Genomic DNA, 18,305 nt, shown 5'->3' with positions numbered 1-18,305 from the left:
GAAGGGTTGAGAGCACAGGCTCTAAGGCGGGTCCTAGCCTCACCAGGTGACCTCGGGTGGGATGCAATCATACATCAAGTATCCGAGTGCTTGACTCATGATGTTAGCGTCATTAATACTGAGCACTAACAGTGTACCAGGAAGTGTCAGATGTTTCACTTACGTTGATTTACTTAATCCACCTGGCAGCCCTATAGGATCAGTTCTCTTACACTCTCTCTCCTGGGTGCACAGACACCAGTGTTGGAGTCCAGGCTGCTGGCTTGAAACTCTTCACTCACCCCAGAAGGTTAAGGCTACCCCACAGCACAACAGAGAAAAGGGCATGATTTGGCAAACAAAAACATATTTTAGAGGCAAGGGAGCAAGCAGGCCTTATAACTTTTTCTTCTTTTAATTCCCTCAGTTATATTGATTTTCAGAAGAGCACAGGATAATCTGAATTAACTTTATTTCATGTTACTTGACTGTGAGAATATGGATATTCACTGTTTTTTCCAAGAGTCTTTATTTCTTTATGTGTTTTACTTTGATTTTATAATTGTGAAAGTCAGAAATGTTAGTTTCTCTCGTTCCTTTTTTTAAAATATTTAACAATCACTTAATAGAATAGAAGGCTAAATCTTAGGAAGTTATGGTCACTAATCCATCTGGATTGTTCTTGAATTATGTCCACGACAGTGAGTTGGCCAGTGTCACCAAATTCACTCAATTTCACTGCTGCTGTAGTGCGTAATATTTTTATGGAAACCGTTTATGTTTACATAATTAATAACATTGACTTAAATTGGTAAATCATATAGAAATTAACATTTCCTAATTAACTAAGTCAAAGACAGAAAAGCTTTATGTTTCCTTGAGTCTTTATGCCTCTACATAAGTCTCTAGTTCTATCAAATTTTAAAAATTTCTAGTACTGGGAAATTTGGCCAGCTCTCTAAGGAAACATATTAGTTTATATTCTTTCTTACACTATATATAAAAATAAATTACAAAGACCTTGAAAAGCAAGTGAAAACATAAGCATTAAAAATCACTAGAAAGAAATCTAGGAAAGTAGTTCGAATTGGGAGATAGGTATGAAAGCAGCTGAAGTTAAAATAAAGGGTCATTTGTCATTTTTTGACACCAAGTCGAAAAGAATCAAATTCTGAGTTTTAACTCCTCTAAAGCTGGACAACATTCAGTCCTGTGGAGCCTCAATTTTAATGTGACCCTGTCAGGAAAGTGTTTATTAGCTACCATTTACATGTTAGAGAACATTTCAGCCTGGACTGATTCACTGAGGGGTCATGACAGTGGTGGTGAGTGGGCTTGAAGTGGTCAGAAAACTATTTTTGTTAAAAATTTTATTATATTTTTACTTAAGACGACTCTGCCCAATGTGAGTACATTTTCTATGTGCTTTGGTTGGATATATCGTATATATAGACATATGAATACACACATATACACACATGCATATGTACATACACACATACGTATACATATATTTCAGGCTGGTAGTACTATCATCTAATGATTGCAACTTTTGATCTTCAGTCATATGTATTTTACTTAAAACATTTTTTTTTTGGTAGACAAGTCGTTCCAAACATAAATCCAATGAAATGATAATGAAAGAATCTCTCAGTGAAGAGGAGTGTAACAACTAAGACAAAGAACAGGCAGCTCTCAGGAGCTAGAAATTCGGAATTCTAGAGAAAGGACCAGGAGGGCGCTGAGAAAGAGCATTTTTGCTTGACCTGAGAATTTGGTACCAGTGTTATATGAATTCGGCCATAGCAAATAGGCCCTCCTGTTCCTTTCAGTCAGGAGATTAGAAATGTAATTCTCAGAAAGAAAATTGGAGGTGTTTAGCTGCGTAAGAAATGTATTCCTCTCAGTTGTGAAAGCAGCGCCTGGTAGACCAGAGATGGGACCTTGAGAACCGCTGATTCTGCCAGACACGCAGGCTTTCCTAGCCTTAAGCCTTGAGCAGTTATAACACAGAGAATTTACATGGCTTCAGCAGGTTTAGAAACAAGACTGAGACGGCAAAATACTCCACCTTTTAGAAGCTTTGAAGCGAAATTGTGTGGGGAACACAGGAACGTTAAAGAATATAATTCAGAGTCCTGCCTGTAGCTGAAGCCTGAGGTTCGTCTTTATCTGTGAAATGAGAACAGTCCTAGGGACTCCACCTGAGCAGTGGAGATGCAGTGGGACGGTGTAACTAAACCAGTGCAGGGAGTAGATCCCAATATGCTGCAGTAATGCCTTCGTTTTGCTTCCCTTTTATTTGAAATGGGTTTCTGGATATTGTTGAATTTGCTAAATAACTAGGCTCTGATAAATTGAAGAGAGAATTTATTTCTAAAAATGGAGGAGGGAGAGGTGAGTTGTTTTGGGGTTCCCGTTTGGGAAAGCCCAGCAGCTGGAGATCTGATCGCTGCAATGTTCTCTATCACCTACAGACAAAGAATGAGAGGCTTTTAAAATGGGGAAAACCTTTGTGCCTCTTCAACTTGGCATTCATCAGTTAAACAGGAGAGCATGGCCAGAAAACAAAAACCTGTCCATTACTGACAGGTGGTATTTCAACACTGAACCCACCATTCTTCCCTGCCCGATTTCCTGTCCTCCTGTACTTACTATTTCAGTGAACGGTACCCATCAACCCAGCCCAGGTCAGAGGACTGTGAGCCATCCTGGTCTCCGTGCTTTGCTGTCATCTCCCCTCCTGCCATCAGCCACTAAGTCCTGCAGTTTCTACCTCTTCAAAACCTCTTGAATCCACTTATTTTCTTCATGCTCCCTACCTCTGCCCTGAATTTCTTACCAGGCTTATGGCCATAGCCAGCCAGCTGGTCTTCCTGACCAGTGGTGTCCACCCCGCTGCACACCTGTTCAGGGTAAATGCAAACTCTCCCACATGGTACTTAAGTACTTAAGGTTCTCAATGGTGGTGACAAGGGTATAATTTGGGGGTTCTTTACTCGACCCTCATGTACAAAATCCATCAGTTCCACTCCTCTCCAGTAAAAAATCCATGTAAAAACATTGCTTTGCTTACAAATACGGTTTCAAGACAAATCCTCCAGGGCTTCCTTTTAACCACATTGTTACCCTTAAACTCTTTCCTATATATATGTGTATAAATATATTGGAACTGCCCCTAAGGACTCTGATTTGAACTGTGCTCACTTCTCCAGCTCCAGCTTTTTCCAGCCTCCACCTCCACGTCTGCTTTCATGGCCTCTTTCTAAAGGACACACAGTTCCCAGCTAAAGAGGCTCCCTGACCCGTGGCATGGGCTCCTTTCTCTGCTTGGAATGTCCACCCTCACGCTGCATTGTGCTCAGCTCTTTCAGGCTAATTCCTGTTTTTCTTGAAGAATCCATCTTGGAAGCCTGGCACCATCTCACCCAGCCTGAGTCTCTGCTGCGCTTTTTTTTTCATTTTTATCTTGTTTATTTTTGGCGGCGTTGGGTGTTTGTTGCTGCACACAGGCTTTCTCTAGTTGCGGCGAGCGGGGGCTACTCTTCCTTGTGGTGCGCGGGCACACCATCGCACCACACATCGCACCACACCATCGCACCATCGCGGTGGCTTCTCATTGCGGAGCACGGGCTCCAGGCGCGCGGGCTTCAGTAGTTGTGGCTCGCGGGTTCAGTAGTTGTGGCTCACGGGCTCTAGAGCGCAGGCTCAGTAGCTGTGGTGCACGGGCTTAGTTGCTCCGCGGCACGTGGGATCTTCCTGGACTAGGGCTTGAACCCCTGTCGCCTGCATTGGCAGGCGGATTCTTAACCACTGTGCCACCAGGGAAGCCCCTGCTACACTTTCTTAGCACCTCCTGTATACCTCTTGCTCATCTCTTTAACGCTTCATCTTGGTGTCTCTTCTGTGAGCTTTTACCCTGAACTTGAGGAAAGGAAGCTTATTTACCTTTGTCTTTGGAACCTTGTAAAATGCCAGGCTCACAGCAGGAACTCAGTAAATATTAATGAATAAAACTATGAAAAATGCATGCAGCAGCTCAGTCTGTGCAGATAGAAGATAGAGAGAGGGACTGATATCTCATCGATTGCCTCGCACGTCTTTGATGGTCAATAATTATTTTGTTGAATCAAAATAATTTAATGATGTCGCCTGGTCCTGGCTAATGGGGAAATGACAATCCTTTTTAAAATTAGAATTTTAATAACAATGTAAGGCTAAATGTGATTGTCAAATGTCTGCTATAGGTATACATAGGAGAATAAGGAAATGATTATTTTTAGCTTCATTATAATACACTGACCCCAACAAATGTACCAATTGAAAACGTTTTAAAAGATCTGAACAGATGCGAGTTTAGTGAAAAAATGAGGAAGTGAAAGTTTGTTGGTAGGCGATCCTCCATGAGCCTCTTGCATCTCTGCATGTTTGGTGAGCACGGATGGCCTTCTTCTGAAAAATGGAGCAAGTGTCTCCCTCCGGAGAAAAGGGAAGATTTGCTTATGTCCCATGAAGTAAGGATAGTGTCTCCCTCAGGGACAAAGTTCAGGCTGTATAATCACCCACTATAAAATACTGGGGTTTCCTATGCTTGTGGTTCCTCCCCTGTAACACAGCCTACTTCATATGTGGGTGTCACCTGACCTTCTTTTCATCTCCCTGTAAGAAATGGGACTCAGGAAACCAACATAAATGCAGATACTCTGGCCAATGCTATTGCTGTGAGTAATAAAAGGTCCTTAGTCTCTGATCCAGGGGTCTCTTGTGTTCTGCCAGCATCCATGAAACTGCGGCAGGCTTACTGGCTAGCTGGCATGTGGGGTGAAATCTTAGACTGTCCACAGTTCTTGACAATGTTAATAAATAGTGATATTTAATGATTCTCACGATAATGGCAGTGACTTCCAGTTTTTGTTGGATTTTTACAATGACTTATTATTTAGTAAGACTCTGCTAAGTTTCAGTGAAATTCTTCATCATCTGAAATACACATCATATCTTAATGAAATAATTTCATGATAGTGACCAGTAGGACAGTTTCATAGAGAGAGCTGAATAACTCCATGACATGTGAGAAAGAAAGAATGAATACGGACATTCTGGAATTCTTACTAGAGAACAGAAAATTAGGTAAGCAGTTCTCTTACCACTCAAATTCATAGGATGGATATACTTATTAATCAAAATTAATTTCCAGTACAGTCCAGTCACCTGAGAATTATCCAAATTATTTCTTATAAGGCATATAGATTTTTGTTCCTGCTATTGTTTTGATGGGGAGAGTCTCTTCTTCAGATGAGTTTTTTTTTTTAAACAATAGCATGCTGTCAACATAAAAATAAAATGGAGAAAAAAATCAGAGCCTTCATTTAATTGTCACAGGGAAGAAAGAAACATTTATTTTAGGACCAACACAACACAGGGAAGATGAATGATTCCTGCGGTTTTAGAATGAAGCTTTCATTCTGTTAGAGCCTGTGTTAAAAACAGTGAAGCATGTTTTAATTCTGAATATGGAAGACTGTGCTCGAAGATTTGCTGCCCTTTAAAATTGCTCTAGAGGATTGCTATACCGCTATAGGGTACTTTAAAGATAGAAAATAAAGAGATTATAGGGTAAATAGCTTACAAGCTGTGATGGTTAACATTCAGGGGATGATTAACTGGTGAATATATCTCTTACCAGAGTTCTTTTGTTAAGATAGTTTCTTTTTGTCTCCTGTGACAGACAGTTAAACTGAACTGAGAAGATGCAGTCTTAGTGTATTTTAGAATATCCTGTTACTGCTGTTAGAACGTGGGACGGAAAGCAGAGAAATGTGGCTGACACAGGAAGTATGGTGCGGGGGGGTTTTGAGAAGCCAGTTGACAATCGGACACGCTCTGTCTTATTGATAACTTTCAATTACCGACTTGCCTCACTATTCTCAAGCATTTTAACCACTACGTGTAATTTTCACAGGATGGTTGACACGTGAGTCTATTGGGAAAAAAATGTGTGTAGAAAATGAATGGCCAACGATTGTTATTCTGATATTTACAAACTTCTGAATGGTTTGCCTTTTTACTTTAATAAGAATAGGTTCTGGCAGTGTTTACATATTGCAGCTGTAATTTTAAATAAGTGGAAAGAGATAGGATATAAAAACAGTAACTCGAAGGTTTAACATCCTCCTCATCTTCATTGTCTGTGCTAACCTGTGCCCGGTGGAGCTAATCCACGCACAGAGGCAGCTCCCTTATTGCTTGGTGTGTGTTGAAGTGTGTACTGTTGGGAAAAATTCATCAGTGACTTGCATCATTACACGTGTATTCTGCCTTTTGCTTTCTACTGACAATCACAACTTTAGATAGATTCATTAAGTCTGCATATATCTATAAATAATATATGTATATATGCTATATTTAAAAAATATTATATGTGTTTTCCTTTGTGGCAGAAACTACAAAGCACAATAATTTTTGTCCATTCAGGTACTTGAGACTTGGGAGCTTAGTGTGGGGATGCGTGTGGGACACAGCTGGTGGTTAAGATCATTGTCTGAAATCCCGTTCAGTCTCTGGATATATGGGCTGCACTGGAATGAGAACTGGTCTTGGACAAGCTGCAGAGCTCCTGGGGAAGGGACAGCTCACACGGTCTCACAGCCAGGATCACAGGGTGGTCAGGAGCTGCTGGCTGCTTTGAGGGGCAGCAGGAGCACTGTAGACAGTATGGAAATCTGCATCAATGGGATAGTTTTGTCTAGACTTTTTTCTTCACTTCATGCATATTCCTCACTCATTGAGAAACATACATGCTGAAATAGATGGCTATCCTCCTAAGACTAAGATAACGATGCAGATTAGATTGAGTGGCACCGGCTAAAATTAAGAAACACGGAAGTCAACAAAAGTAGCAGAGGTGCAAGAGCTTGTTCCTGGTGAGATGGTACTGCCTGATGCCCCTGTGTACTTGCAAGAATATTTTTTTTGCTTTTAGAATAACAGGCAGACATCCTCTGATACCAACAGTGCTAAAACCAAGACTCTGTTATATGTGTGTAAAACTTTCTTTTTAGTATTTTTCACATGCATTGTTTCATGAAGCCCTCGCAGTAGAGAACTACACTCAGATTTCACTGGGGGTTACGCCGTGGTGCCCGACAGCCCCCTATAGGGCGAAGGGGACGCCTGCAGGCTGGGGAGTCTTTCCTGTGTGAACCTGGCCGGGCCACAGACCCGGTTTTTATCAAACACTAACTGAGATGCTGCTCTGAGGTGTTTCATAGGTGTGGTTAGAGCCCAGAAATAGGGAGATGATCCCAGAGAATCTGGGTGGAGCTGATTCCATCAGGTGAAAGAACAGCACTGAGGACCTCCTGGCGAAGGAGCAGTGCTGCCTGTGGATGGCAGCTTCACGCCCCATCCTGGAGCCCCCGCCTGTGACCTTGAACTTGTCCAGTGAGCCCCCAGAAGTACATAAGCCGATGCCTTGCATTGTCTCCATGTGTCTCTCCAACTGCCTCTGCTTCTCTGCCTGCGCCCTGATGGATGGATGCATGCAGCGGGGTGTCCACTGTAACTAAGTTCTGGTCTCAGAGCACATCCCTCCTGCTTGAGACGCCCTGGGGTACAGGAAACTCTGTTGCAAGTGGCTCCACAAACTACAGCGGGTCTGGGAAAGCCGTGGCTGCAAAAATGGCCAGTTCACAGGCTGGAAATGCTCCATGATGTGATGGCATTTCAGGATTCAGGAGGCTCCAAGGTCTTCATAGTTCATTGGTTCTCAGCTTGCAGAGGGGTCTTCAGTAGGTATTTGTGGGGGAGGGCTGTATATGGTGTTTGGTTTTGGATCCCAAGGCCTCTTTCTGAGTTCTCAGTTCTCTAAAAAACTCCAAACCTCAGAATTCTGATTTTGGCAGCCTTTCTTAGCTTAAATATGCTCTTGCTTCGGTCTGGATTTAGAACTCATAATTGAGGTGAGGGTACCCACTGAGTTTCCCTGAGATGCTGACATTGGTGTGGACCAGAGGTGGGATTCTCATGGTGCATCTAGACTGTGATGGTTGGGATCCTGGACTGAACCCAGCGGTTGCAGGACTGCTGTGGACTGAACTGTGTCCCCCCCAGATTCACTTGTTGAGGCTCTAATCCTCAATGTGACTGACTTGGAGATAAGGCTTTTAGGATGTAATTAAGTTAAATGAGGTCATAAGGGTGAGGTCCTAATCAGTGAGCATTGGTGACTTTATAAGAAGAAGAAGAAGAGAAAGATCTCTTTCCACACTCACTGAGGAAAGGTATGTGAGCTCACAGCAAGAGGGCAGCCACCTGCAAGCCAGGAAGAAAGCTCTCCCCAATATCTGACCATGCTGATGCCCCGACCTTGGACTTCAGCCTCCAGAAGTGTGAGAAAATAAATTTCTCTTGTTTAAGCCACTCAGTCTATGGTATTTGGTTATGACAGCATCAGTAAATTCTGGAGTGATTGATTTTAGGGCCAAAGATCCTTAAGGACCATTTTTATTATTGTCTTATTTCTTTTCTTTTCTTTTTTTTTTAAACTTATTTATTTTTGGCTGCGTTGGGTCTTCGTTGCTGCACGCCGGCTTTCTGTGAGCCGGGGCTACTCTTCGTTGTGGTGCGCGGGCTTCTCATTGCAGTGGCTTCTCTTGTTGCGGAGCACGGGCTCTAGGAGCGGGGGCTTCAGCAGTTGTGGCTCGCGGGCTCTAGAGGGCAGGCTCAGTAGTTGTGGTGCACGGGCTTAGTTGCTGTGTGGCATGTGGGATCCTCCTGGACCAGGGATCGAACCCGCGTCCCCTGCATTGGCAGGCAGATTCCTATCCACTGCGCCACCAGGGAAGCCCCTCTTATTTCTTAATTAAGAAGAAAAATGAAGCTTTGTTACTTAATAAAGAGGGAACACATCTGAAATGATCAGCAGTAGTGATCGTCGATGATCAGTTCAAGACAAACATTCACTGAATGGAGTTGTATAAGGCATTTCATGAAAGAATAAGAAAGAAATAGATGAGTTGGGCTCATATTCAAAGAACGAAAACCTACTATGCAGCAACAGTTAAAATGTAACACTTTTAAAAGTTTAATTTGCACGTCCTTTGGTGTCTGTGGAAGCTGTGAGTCTACTGACTACCTCATGGGCAACAGGGACGTGTGAGAATTCTGCTCTCGTAAATACTGTGGCGAATGCAGAATGTTTTCCCTTTGGGGTTTTCTTCAGGAGTGTACTGGTGGACGCAGCTGTAACTTTTGCTGGGATGCAATCCTGCAGCTCTTGCTGAGGGCCTCTGCTGCGGCCCTGGCCTTCTCTGCCCCTCCCCGGTCCTCCTGGCATAGCATTCAAAGGTCAGGAACGGTTCCTAAACCAGCAGCTACAAAGCTGACCTCCTCCAATGTGGACGAGTTCTCAGGATAGAAAGTACAGTATAGTATAGTATAAGTTTACAACTGTGGAGATTGCTTTTCATGCAAATATATTTAATCAATGAAACTGACAATGAAACCAAAAAAGAATTTTAACCAAATCTTGGAAATTCTCAGGTTACATTACCTATCTGTCCATCTATTCCAAATAGAAAGATACGATTGAACCCTATAATAGTTGTTTGTAGGTCACAAACTGTAAATTATCAGAAATTTCATGGAGTTCAACCTAAAATATACATACAGAACTTTAAAATGTGATGATTACAGAGTTTTATGTCGTCTGTCAGCTTCATTTGCTTTTATTTAAATGACTTATTCCTGTAACTGTATTCTTACGTTTTAATATAGAAAGAGCTGCAGCACGAATCATATGAACTCTGTGATTGCTTCAGACCTTATTCCTAGCCCCAGTTAATGGCTTTGATGCTATTTTTAGCACACAACTCCATAATATCGTATTGTTTTTTATTAAAATTTTTTTCTTTGATGTGTTTCCAATCACAGAAGGAATGCGTGTTTGTTGTAGTGAGTGAGACCAGACAATGTGAAGATGAACAAAAGTAAAGTTCATCTTCCCATCTTCCTTCAAACCCGGGCTAAGGCGTGGCTTTCTCTCTGTGTTGTTTTCCCCTGGGGGCCTGAGATCTCACCTGCCGCCCTAGCAGTGTCACACCAGCCCCCAGGTTGTTTCTCTGAGTACCAAGTGGGAATAATACCTGCCCTCTTCTCAGTGCCGTTTTCAGAATTAAAATAAGCAATTACATGTGAAACTATCTGAAGCCTGAAACCAACATATAAACATGGCCTCCCTCCCTCCCTCCCTCCCGGTGCTTTTATTTCCTGCCGCCTCAGCTAGACTTCCCCAGGTGCCCCGAGGCCTGGGATTTGCACGGAGCACATCTCCGTTCTGGTCGTAGCGCCCGGCACACGGAGGCCAGCTCACGTCCACTTTCATTCTTACGGGGAGGGGATCAGACTTTCAGACTTGCCTGCGATGATTGCAGAATTATTAGAGAAGAGAAACTAAAACCCAGCCCCGCCTCCACTTCACCTCCCCCTGTCCGGCCACTCGCCCTGCTGGCCGCGTCCCCGCAAAGGGATTTTGCTTTGTTTACCACGGCGCCACCTTTTGTCCCCTCCCATTTCCCCCCCACTTCAGGGCCAGTGTAGCCTTAAAAACACACACTTGTTGTTGTTGAGCTGCAGCTGTGTGATCGGGAACACCTCATCCAGCCTCTTTCACTTCTCTTTCTGGTTGGTACTGGTTTCTCATTGCCGGCCCCCGTATTTTTATCGTCGTCCTTTACGGGTTTTCTCAAGGTCACCCAGCTCTAGGTCACCGTCTGTCCCTTCCTTTCTCCTGGGGGTCCCTCCTGTCACTCCCCCACCTCTCTGCGGCGGTGCCTCCCTTCCGGGTTATACCCTCTCGGCCGCGGGCCGCATGCTTGCCCAAAGTAGTAACATGTTTATATGTGGCTTTCAGGCTTCAGATAGTTTCACATGTAATTACTTCTTTTAATTCTGAAAACGGCACTGAGAAGTAAGAGGGCAGGTATTATTCCCACTTGGTACTCGGAGAAACCACCTGGGGGCTGGTGTGACACCGCTAGGACCGGCCAGGTGCGCGTGAGGTCTACAACCCAGGTTGCCCAGTTCCTGGTTGTGTGTTTGCTTCCTCGCACTGCACCCTGGGTGTCCTGTGGGCTCTGCTTCGTGGCTTCTGGAACATCAGCTGTCTAATGACAAAACTCTTTCTAAGTCCCCCTTCCCCCATTTCACTCCCCAAATGAAGTCCAACTCTGCCACTAAAAAAAATGCAATCATCTGTATGAACGGTGTAGGATATTCTTAGGTAAGTCAGGAGCTCTGAGGTTCCTTCTGACTTTACTGTCTTGTCACTCATAAAATGGAACAAAATGGGGCAGAGTTGCTTGGAATTTAAGCGTTCATCAGAATCACCCCAAGTGTTTCCTAAATACGGACTCCTGGGCTCCGTCCCTAGAATTTCTGATTTTCAGTAGGTCTGGAATTTGCATTTCTAACAAGTTCCCTCATAATGCTGACTTGGGGACCACACTTTAAGAACTGCCGGCCCACATAATTTCTAAATTCTCTTAACTTTCAACCAGTTGTGATTGGGAGTGACAGTGGTCACCGTCAGTAAGCTGCTGATAAAACCACGTAGCTTGGCACTTTTTTGAAGATGGGAAACTAAGATGGAGGATGCTCGTAACGTACCCACCAGCTTCTCCTGACCAGGTCTGCCTAAAGCTTGATGTGAATCCAATATTGGTTCCCTTTTCCATTTGAACCTATGATGAACTTGAATGGCTAGTGTTTATGTTTTAGAAATTTGTAGAGACATCAAAGCCCATCTGCGTGCAATCGGATTTCTGAATGACCTTGTCCCTTAGCATAATAATGTTATATAATAACCTGCCTAGTGGTATGAACCTCCAATGACCTAGCCCGCCTTGTAAAATACTGATCCTTAAGGTTGATGATCATGGGACTACAGTGATTGATGAATGGGATTTTATACTGTAAGTCTGGGTCTCACCAAAACGGAATGTATTTGGGCTGTATAGCTAGTTTCTAGTCAGGACAGCAGCTGCACAATTTATGTTTCTTATCCTTCTGCTAGGTTCATGGGATCTGAGGGAAACAATCCTATTTTCCTGCTTAATAACTATAGGGTTAAACTCATTGATTACGCTGAGATTAATCTGGCGTTTAGGGCAGACACTAAAATGCACTGCATTGAGTATCTGACCTTTTACAATATCAACAGGTGGAACGGGCTAAAATTTAACATACAGCACAAGTCCAAATAGATTTAGCAGTATGCTCCTGATAATTTTTATGTTTCATTCAGCTGCCTTCCAATAAGAATTTATAGGCAGCAAGACCATCTAAGAAGACAAAAATAAAACTAATTTTCTAAACTGTGTGGATACCATTAAATATATAATTTATTATACTAATTATACTAGAACAAGTAATTTTTTTTTTAGTTTCTTAATTTTTTTTAAATTTATTTTTGGTTGTGTGCGGGCTTTCTCTAGTTGCGGTGAGCGGGGGCTACTCTTCGTTGCGGTGCGCGGGCTTCTCATTGTGGTGGCTTTTCTTGTTGCGGAGCACGGGCTCTCATGCGCGGACTTCGGTAGTTGTGGCTCACGGGCTTAGTTAGTTGCTCCACGGCATGTGGGATCTTCCGAGACCAGGGAGCGAACCCATGTCCCCTGCATTGGCAGGCGGATTCTTAACCACTGCGTCACCAGGGAAGCCCCAAGTAATTCTCTTTGATTAGGGCTTTACTAGGTTAGAGAACTAAAAAAAAAGCCCAGATAAGAAAGACATTTAAGTGAATATAATGCAAATTTCAATCTAAAATTTTGAAATACATCCAAGAAATCTTGAAGGAAAAGTAAACAGTAAAGTACACAACCTTTTTTTTTTAGCACACACACACACAAAACATAAACTCAGTTTCAAAAACCAAATAATAAGTAAGTGAAATTATTATCTCTTCCCTTAATAATAAAATAAAAAACTTGTTTGAAAGGACAGATAGAATTAATGACTTTTCTTCAGAGTTTATTCATATGTTTGTACCCTGAGAAGTTTCAGTTAAGCCTGTGAACCTTTGGTCAAAGCTTCAGGAAAATGTGTTATTGCTTGTTAATTGACAGTTCTCAAACATTATCACATATGTGCTTTATGTTAGATCAGAATTTGTTTGGGAGAAGATCTATTTGGAAATACTGTGGCCTATTTGGGTTTCTTCTTTTTTCCTCCCCGTGTGTATGAGAGGTATCTTAACAGTGTTATGGTTCCCTGGAATATTGAAAGAAGATTATTAAACTGTAGAAACAAGTTCAGTCAAAATTACGGCACTGCCTGTTTTGCGTGTGGCTATGTGTATTGAAAAAGGGCTTTGTCTATTTTATTTTGCATCGATTATTTCATCAGTAGTCTTATTTCTTGGATCATTACTTCTCATCACTCATTTCTTCCATGAAATCTTTTCAATGGCCTTCATACTCCCACCTTCATCCTCCCCAAAAGGACATAACAGGTGAAATAAAGCCACCATCTAAGTGCTCATGAACTTTCCTCCTCTGAGGTGAAAATACTTTCTTCGGTGATGAGTTTAATGTCTCACCAGCACATATGCCTCCCTTAGATTATAAACCACAAGTGCAGGAGCTGTGTCTCTTTATGTGCTGTCCAAGTTCTGACTTTTGACGGCACTTAATCATAAGAATCATTAAATGAGTGAGTGAGAAATTGCTCGACCAAACGCCTCCATTTGGGCAGTAAAAGGATATGAAATAGAGCTTGTTCTGAAGTGCTTCCCTGAAGTGCTTCCAGGATGTAAGGACTCACCTTCCTTTCTGAGCAGAAATGTATTTTGACCCTCCCCCTGTCGCTAAACTTCTCCATTCTTTATTTTTATCCAACTTTGCAGTTACTCCCTTTGGTAGATACCCTGCACCAAAGTCAGAGTTAGAGAAAATTTATGACACTCGGAGCACCAATGCCAGTGGGCAGTCTGTGTTAATATGTGAGATGGCAGAGCAATCTGTGAGTATGAGAACTCTTGGCTTAAGATCTTCTGAGGAAGCTTAAGAGGTACTTTGGGTTCCAGCTCTAAGATAAGTTGTGGGGATGTGACGTACAGCATGGTGACTACAGTCAGCAATACTGGATTGTATATTGGCGAGTTGCTGAGACAGTAGACGTTAAAGGTTCTCATCACAAGAGCAATAATTTGGTGTTTAATAGCAAAATAAAAAACCAAACCAAAAAACACAAACAGGAAACAGTCTAAATGTTTGACAGTGGGAGTTGGTTGTATCTATTAAACTATAGACCTACTGCTTAGACTATCATATGGCTATTCTAAATGATGATGTACAAGGATATTAATGATGTGGGAGAATGCCCATGATATACTGTTAAGGAAAAGGCTGATTAAAAAGTATTAAAGATGCACTGAGTAAAACAATCAAACTAAACAAAAAGGCTGCACGTATATTTATACCTAAATACCAACATGATAGTCTCTGGGAGATGCTTTTAAACATTTTATTTTATTCTCATTTCTCACTTTATTCTTAGTTCTTTTTTCTTTCCCCAAATTTTCTTCAATTCCCATACATTATTTTAATCAGAAGTATATGCACTTAAAAGATAGATTTAAAATAGTAACTTGCTTGAATAAATATTCTTGGAGAATTTATAATTTTCTAATTATATTGTCCTAAAATATGCCAGATTCTGTTTATTGCCTTGACAACTGCCCATTTGCCCTTTTGTCCTTGTGATAAGAAGCCAGGGTAGAAATCTTTTGATCTCAGGGAAGTTAGGGTTTTCCCTCAGGCAAGGAGATAAATAATGACTGGTAAGCTCATCACAGCATTTCCTTCCCCTTTGCCAGTTACTTACTTTCCCAGCGTTTCCCAGTGCAGACAGAGTTATGTCAAAATAATGTCATAAATTCAAATGCCATAATGTCAAAATTCTGGCCCATGAAATAGAAGACATCTGTGTGGAAATTTGGAAAGATTTCCTTCACTGATTAAAAATTAATAAGCCTCACAGTGGAGAAACTTTGTCTCTTCCTTCTGATTTGTGTTTTGAAAGTAAATGTGATGCCTGGAGCTCTAGCAGTCATCTTGTGAACAAGAGTTACAAGCATGAAGATGGAAAGGAAGCTTGCTAATAAGCACAATAGAACAGAAGCACAGAAAGACCCTGGATCCCCAGTGACATCACTGAGCAGCTAAATCAACAAGAGGAGCCAAATGAGGCTTTTTTATATGATAAAGAAATGGACTATTGGTATAAACCACTGTCAGTTGGTTTTTAACTTACTTGTAGCAAAAAACATTCCTAATTATTAAATGAGGTCCACTAGCAAAATCAGATGGTGGGATTGTAACTATATTTAAAAAAAATACTATTAGAACCCCCTTACAAATCGTTTGAAAAAAAGAGAATATTGTAAACAATTTAACAATATTTGTTATAGTGCAGTTTGGAGTAGGTTCTCTTTCCTTTTTTTTTTTAAGTTTTTATTGCAGTATAGTTGCTTTACAATGTTGTGTTAGTTTCTGCTGTGCAGCAAAGTGCATCAGTTATACATATACGTATATCCACTCTTTCTTAGATTTCCTTCCCATGTAGGTCACCACAGAGCAAGGAGTAGGTTCTCTTTCCTAATAGTGGTCACTAAGATGTGGTTTCCCTTGAGATCAAGCAAACTTGGGGCTAACCTCTTTTTGCAAGGGGATGGAGGACAGGAGTTGGATTCCTGCTGTCCTCTGGTCCCTGTGCCAGGAGACGCTGACTCGTCCAGCTGTAGCACAGTAAGCCTTAGGGGTGACACTGACCCTACGTATGCTGCCCGCGTGAGGCTCAGCTGCTAGCCTCCCCCTCAGGCTTGAACTTTCAACTCGTAAATAATACAAATGTCGGTTTCGAAAAAGTAAAAAAGAAAACTTGAGTGGCCTTTCTTAAACTATGAAAAAATATTTGTCTTTGATAGTTTCTTGGCAATTCAATTCCCAACCATGCGGTACTTGAACAAGAGTCCGGTATTCTCTAGCATAGAGGGGACCCCAACTGTGCAGTGTTCTCTATGGGTTAGCCCAAAATGTGATGAAAAGTAGAACAGCCAGAGAGTCAGAGATGCGGTAATAGTTCTGGGAACTTCCATATCTAGTCGGATGGCTGTTTCGGTTTCCTACTGCTGCTGTAACAAATGGCCACAAACTCAACGGCTTAGAACAACACAGATTATCCTCTTGCAGTCCTGGAGGCGGGAGTCTGAAATGAACGTCCCTGGGCAGAATGGTCAGCAGGGTCGCGCCCCCTCCGGACTGTTGCCTTGCTTCTTCCTGCTCCTGGAGGCCGTCCCCATGTTTGGCTCGTGACCCCACCGGCACATCACCTTTGCCCTCTTCTGCAGCCACATCCCCCTCCTGCCTCCCTCTTAGAAGCACACTTGTGATGACTTTTAGGGGCCCTCAAGTGATGGGCGTTGTTGGGGGACCATTATCCAGCTCACCACAAGAGCCTTAGACAGTTAAGTAAAAACCATACTGATACTAGTTGAACCCACATTGTGTTCCACACACTATTTATTCTAAGGCCTGGAAAACAGGAGAAAAAAGTGAATATTTAAGAGGAAAAAACATTAACTCACTTAATATTTGTATCCCTATGTGATAAGTACTAAAATTATTCTCATTTGACAGATGAAGATAATAAAGTACAGAGAATTTAGTTTACCTGAGATCATAATGCTTGTAAGGGGAGGAGTCCTAAACAAGAACCCCTCTTCTTCCTCTCCATGCTACATGCCACCTTGACCTCTTGGGACTGGAGTTTCACGGGTTGTTGGGAGGGTATAATAGAACTAGATGCACTCTGTATTTCAAGTTCTAATGGATTCTTTCCAACCCAAGGACGTAAAGGTATTTTGCCCAATGAGAAAAATTCCAAAGGTATGTTAGTTGTAGCAACAAAATCATTAAAATAAATGTTTCAGAGTCATTTATTGTTTGGAAAGAGTGTAGTGTAGGGGAAAAGTCATATTTCTTAAAATACAAACTTCATCAAGATATTAGTAATGACATTTCTAAGCTGGCCAGAATGACTGAACTATTCAGAGGTTGAGTCTGAGAGGCCAGATTATATAACAGGTACTGTAAAAAAGATACCCCATGTCTTTCAGAGGCCATTTTCATAAATTAATTTTAAAAATCTAGCATTCTGAAACTATTATGATGCCAAAATAGAAAAAAGTCTGGAGAAAAGAAGATATTCATGTGAACATTTTTTTACAAAATTATGAATTCTGACAAAATAAAGTAACAAAGCTTTTTGTGTTAAGCTAGGTCTATTAGACATGTATACAGGCAGAGGGCATGGGATGAATCATGTTCAATAATAGCACTTAATATCTTTCCCAGAACCGTAATGGGTAATTTCTGAAAAGAGGAACTAAACAGAGGCAAAATAAATGTTGACATAATGTAACTTCTTTGTTATAAGCAATTTGAAAATACAGTGGGGAAGAGTAGAATGTAATTGTAATATAGAATATATTTTAATATCCCATTTAATGAGAAGCCATTTGGTAGGTAGTGTACCTAAAGAAAAATATTAACATACTTTGAAATTAGGGAAATTCATAGATTAGTGGCTTTAGATTTCATTTACTGTTTCAATGCAATAGAAAAAGGAAGCCAAATTGAATGGCTCCAAATTTTGTGTTTTTATAGCACATGCAGAGATAAAGAAAAACTAAAAATTGTAAAAATAACTCCATAAAGATAAGCTGAACTGTAAATGTTTCTTTCCTGCTGATTTCAATTTGTTGCCTTAAAATTGTATATGCTGGGAACTAACTCCCACCCCTTGAAAGACAGCCATCATAATTACTTCTATTTGCGTTTATATTAAAGTCAAATGGCTTGGAGAATGAAGCTGTGCGGCTAAGTTTAGAGGGTTTCCCCGCTGATGATATCTGAGACCGAACCAGTCAAGTGTGAGAAAACTGTAATAGAGGCTTGGTCATCAGGGCATCGTGGAAATGATGGACTCTCAGGGCAGAATCACATCTGAGATTTATTATGCTGTGTCTTCCACAAATGACTGAAGCAGCCTGATTATTCAAGACGTGGATTCTACGTGATAAAAACATCACATTTCAATCCCATGGCCAAAACTTGTTGTCAAAGTAGTTTCATTTTAGAGCTAACTAGCTTATTGAGAGCACTTCATGATCTTGGATGCCCGTCAAGCAAATATCGGAGACATTCAAGCAATGCTAAGGAAGTACAGGTAGCTTTCTTTTTATATGGAAATTGATGGAAAAATACTTC

The 18,305-nt window shown here is 41.5% G+C and overlaps 1 protein-coding gene across 2 annotated transcripts in view; it reads right to left on the bottom strand.

Moving 5' to 3' along the window:
- DOK6 (docking protein 6) overlaps nt 1-18,305 on the bottom strand; it is a 412,918-nt gene that overhangs the window by 9,586 nt on the left and 385,027 nt on the right. The window contains exon 8 of one of the 2 annotated variants that reach the window (XM_073790812.1): nt 12,363-12,738. The exons of the other annotated variant lie outside the window; for it this stretch is intronic. Within the exon in view, the coding sequence (XP_073646913.1) occupies nt 12,731-12,738 (8 nt within the window). The 3' untranslated portion in view covers nt 12,363-12,730. Of the gene's footprint in view, nt 1-12,362; nt 12,739-18,305 lie in introns of those variants that run through there. 2 annotated transcript variants of the gene reach the window in all.

Source organism: Tursiops truncatus, chromosome 13 (assembly GCF_011762595.2).
Source record: "Tursiops truncatus isolate mTurTru1 chromosome 13, mTurTru1.mat.Y, whole genome shotgun sequence".
NCBI lineage: Eukaryota > Metazoa > Chordata > Mammalia > Artiodactyla > Delphinidae > Tursiops > Tursiops truncatus.
The sequence above is the reverse complement of the archived record's forward strand: the minus strand, read 5'-3'. Positions and strand labels throughout refer to the sequence as shown.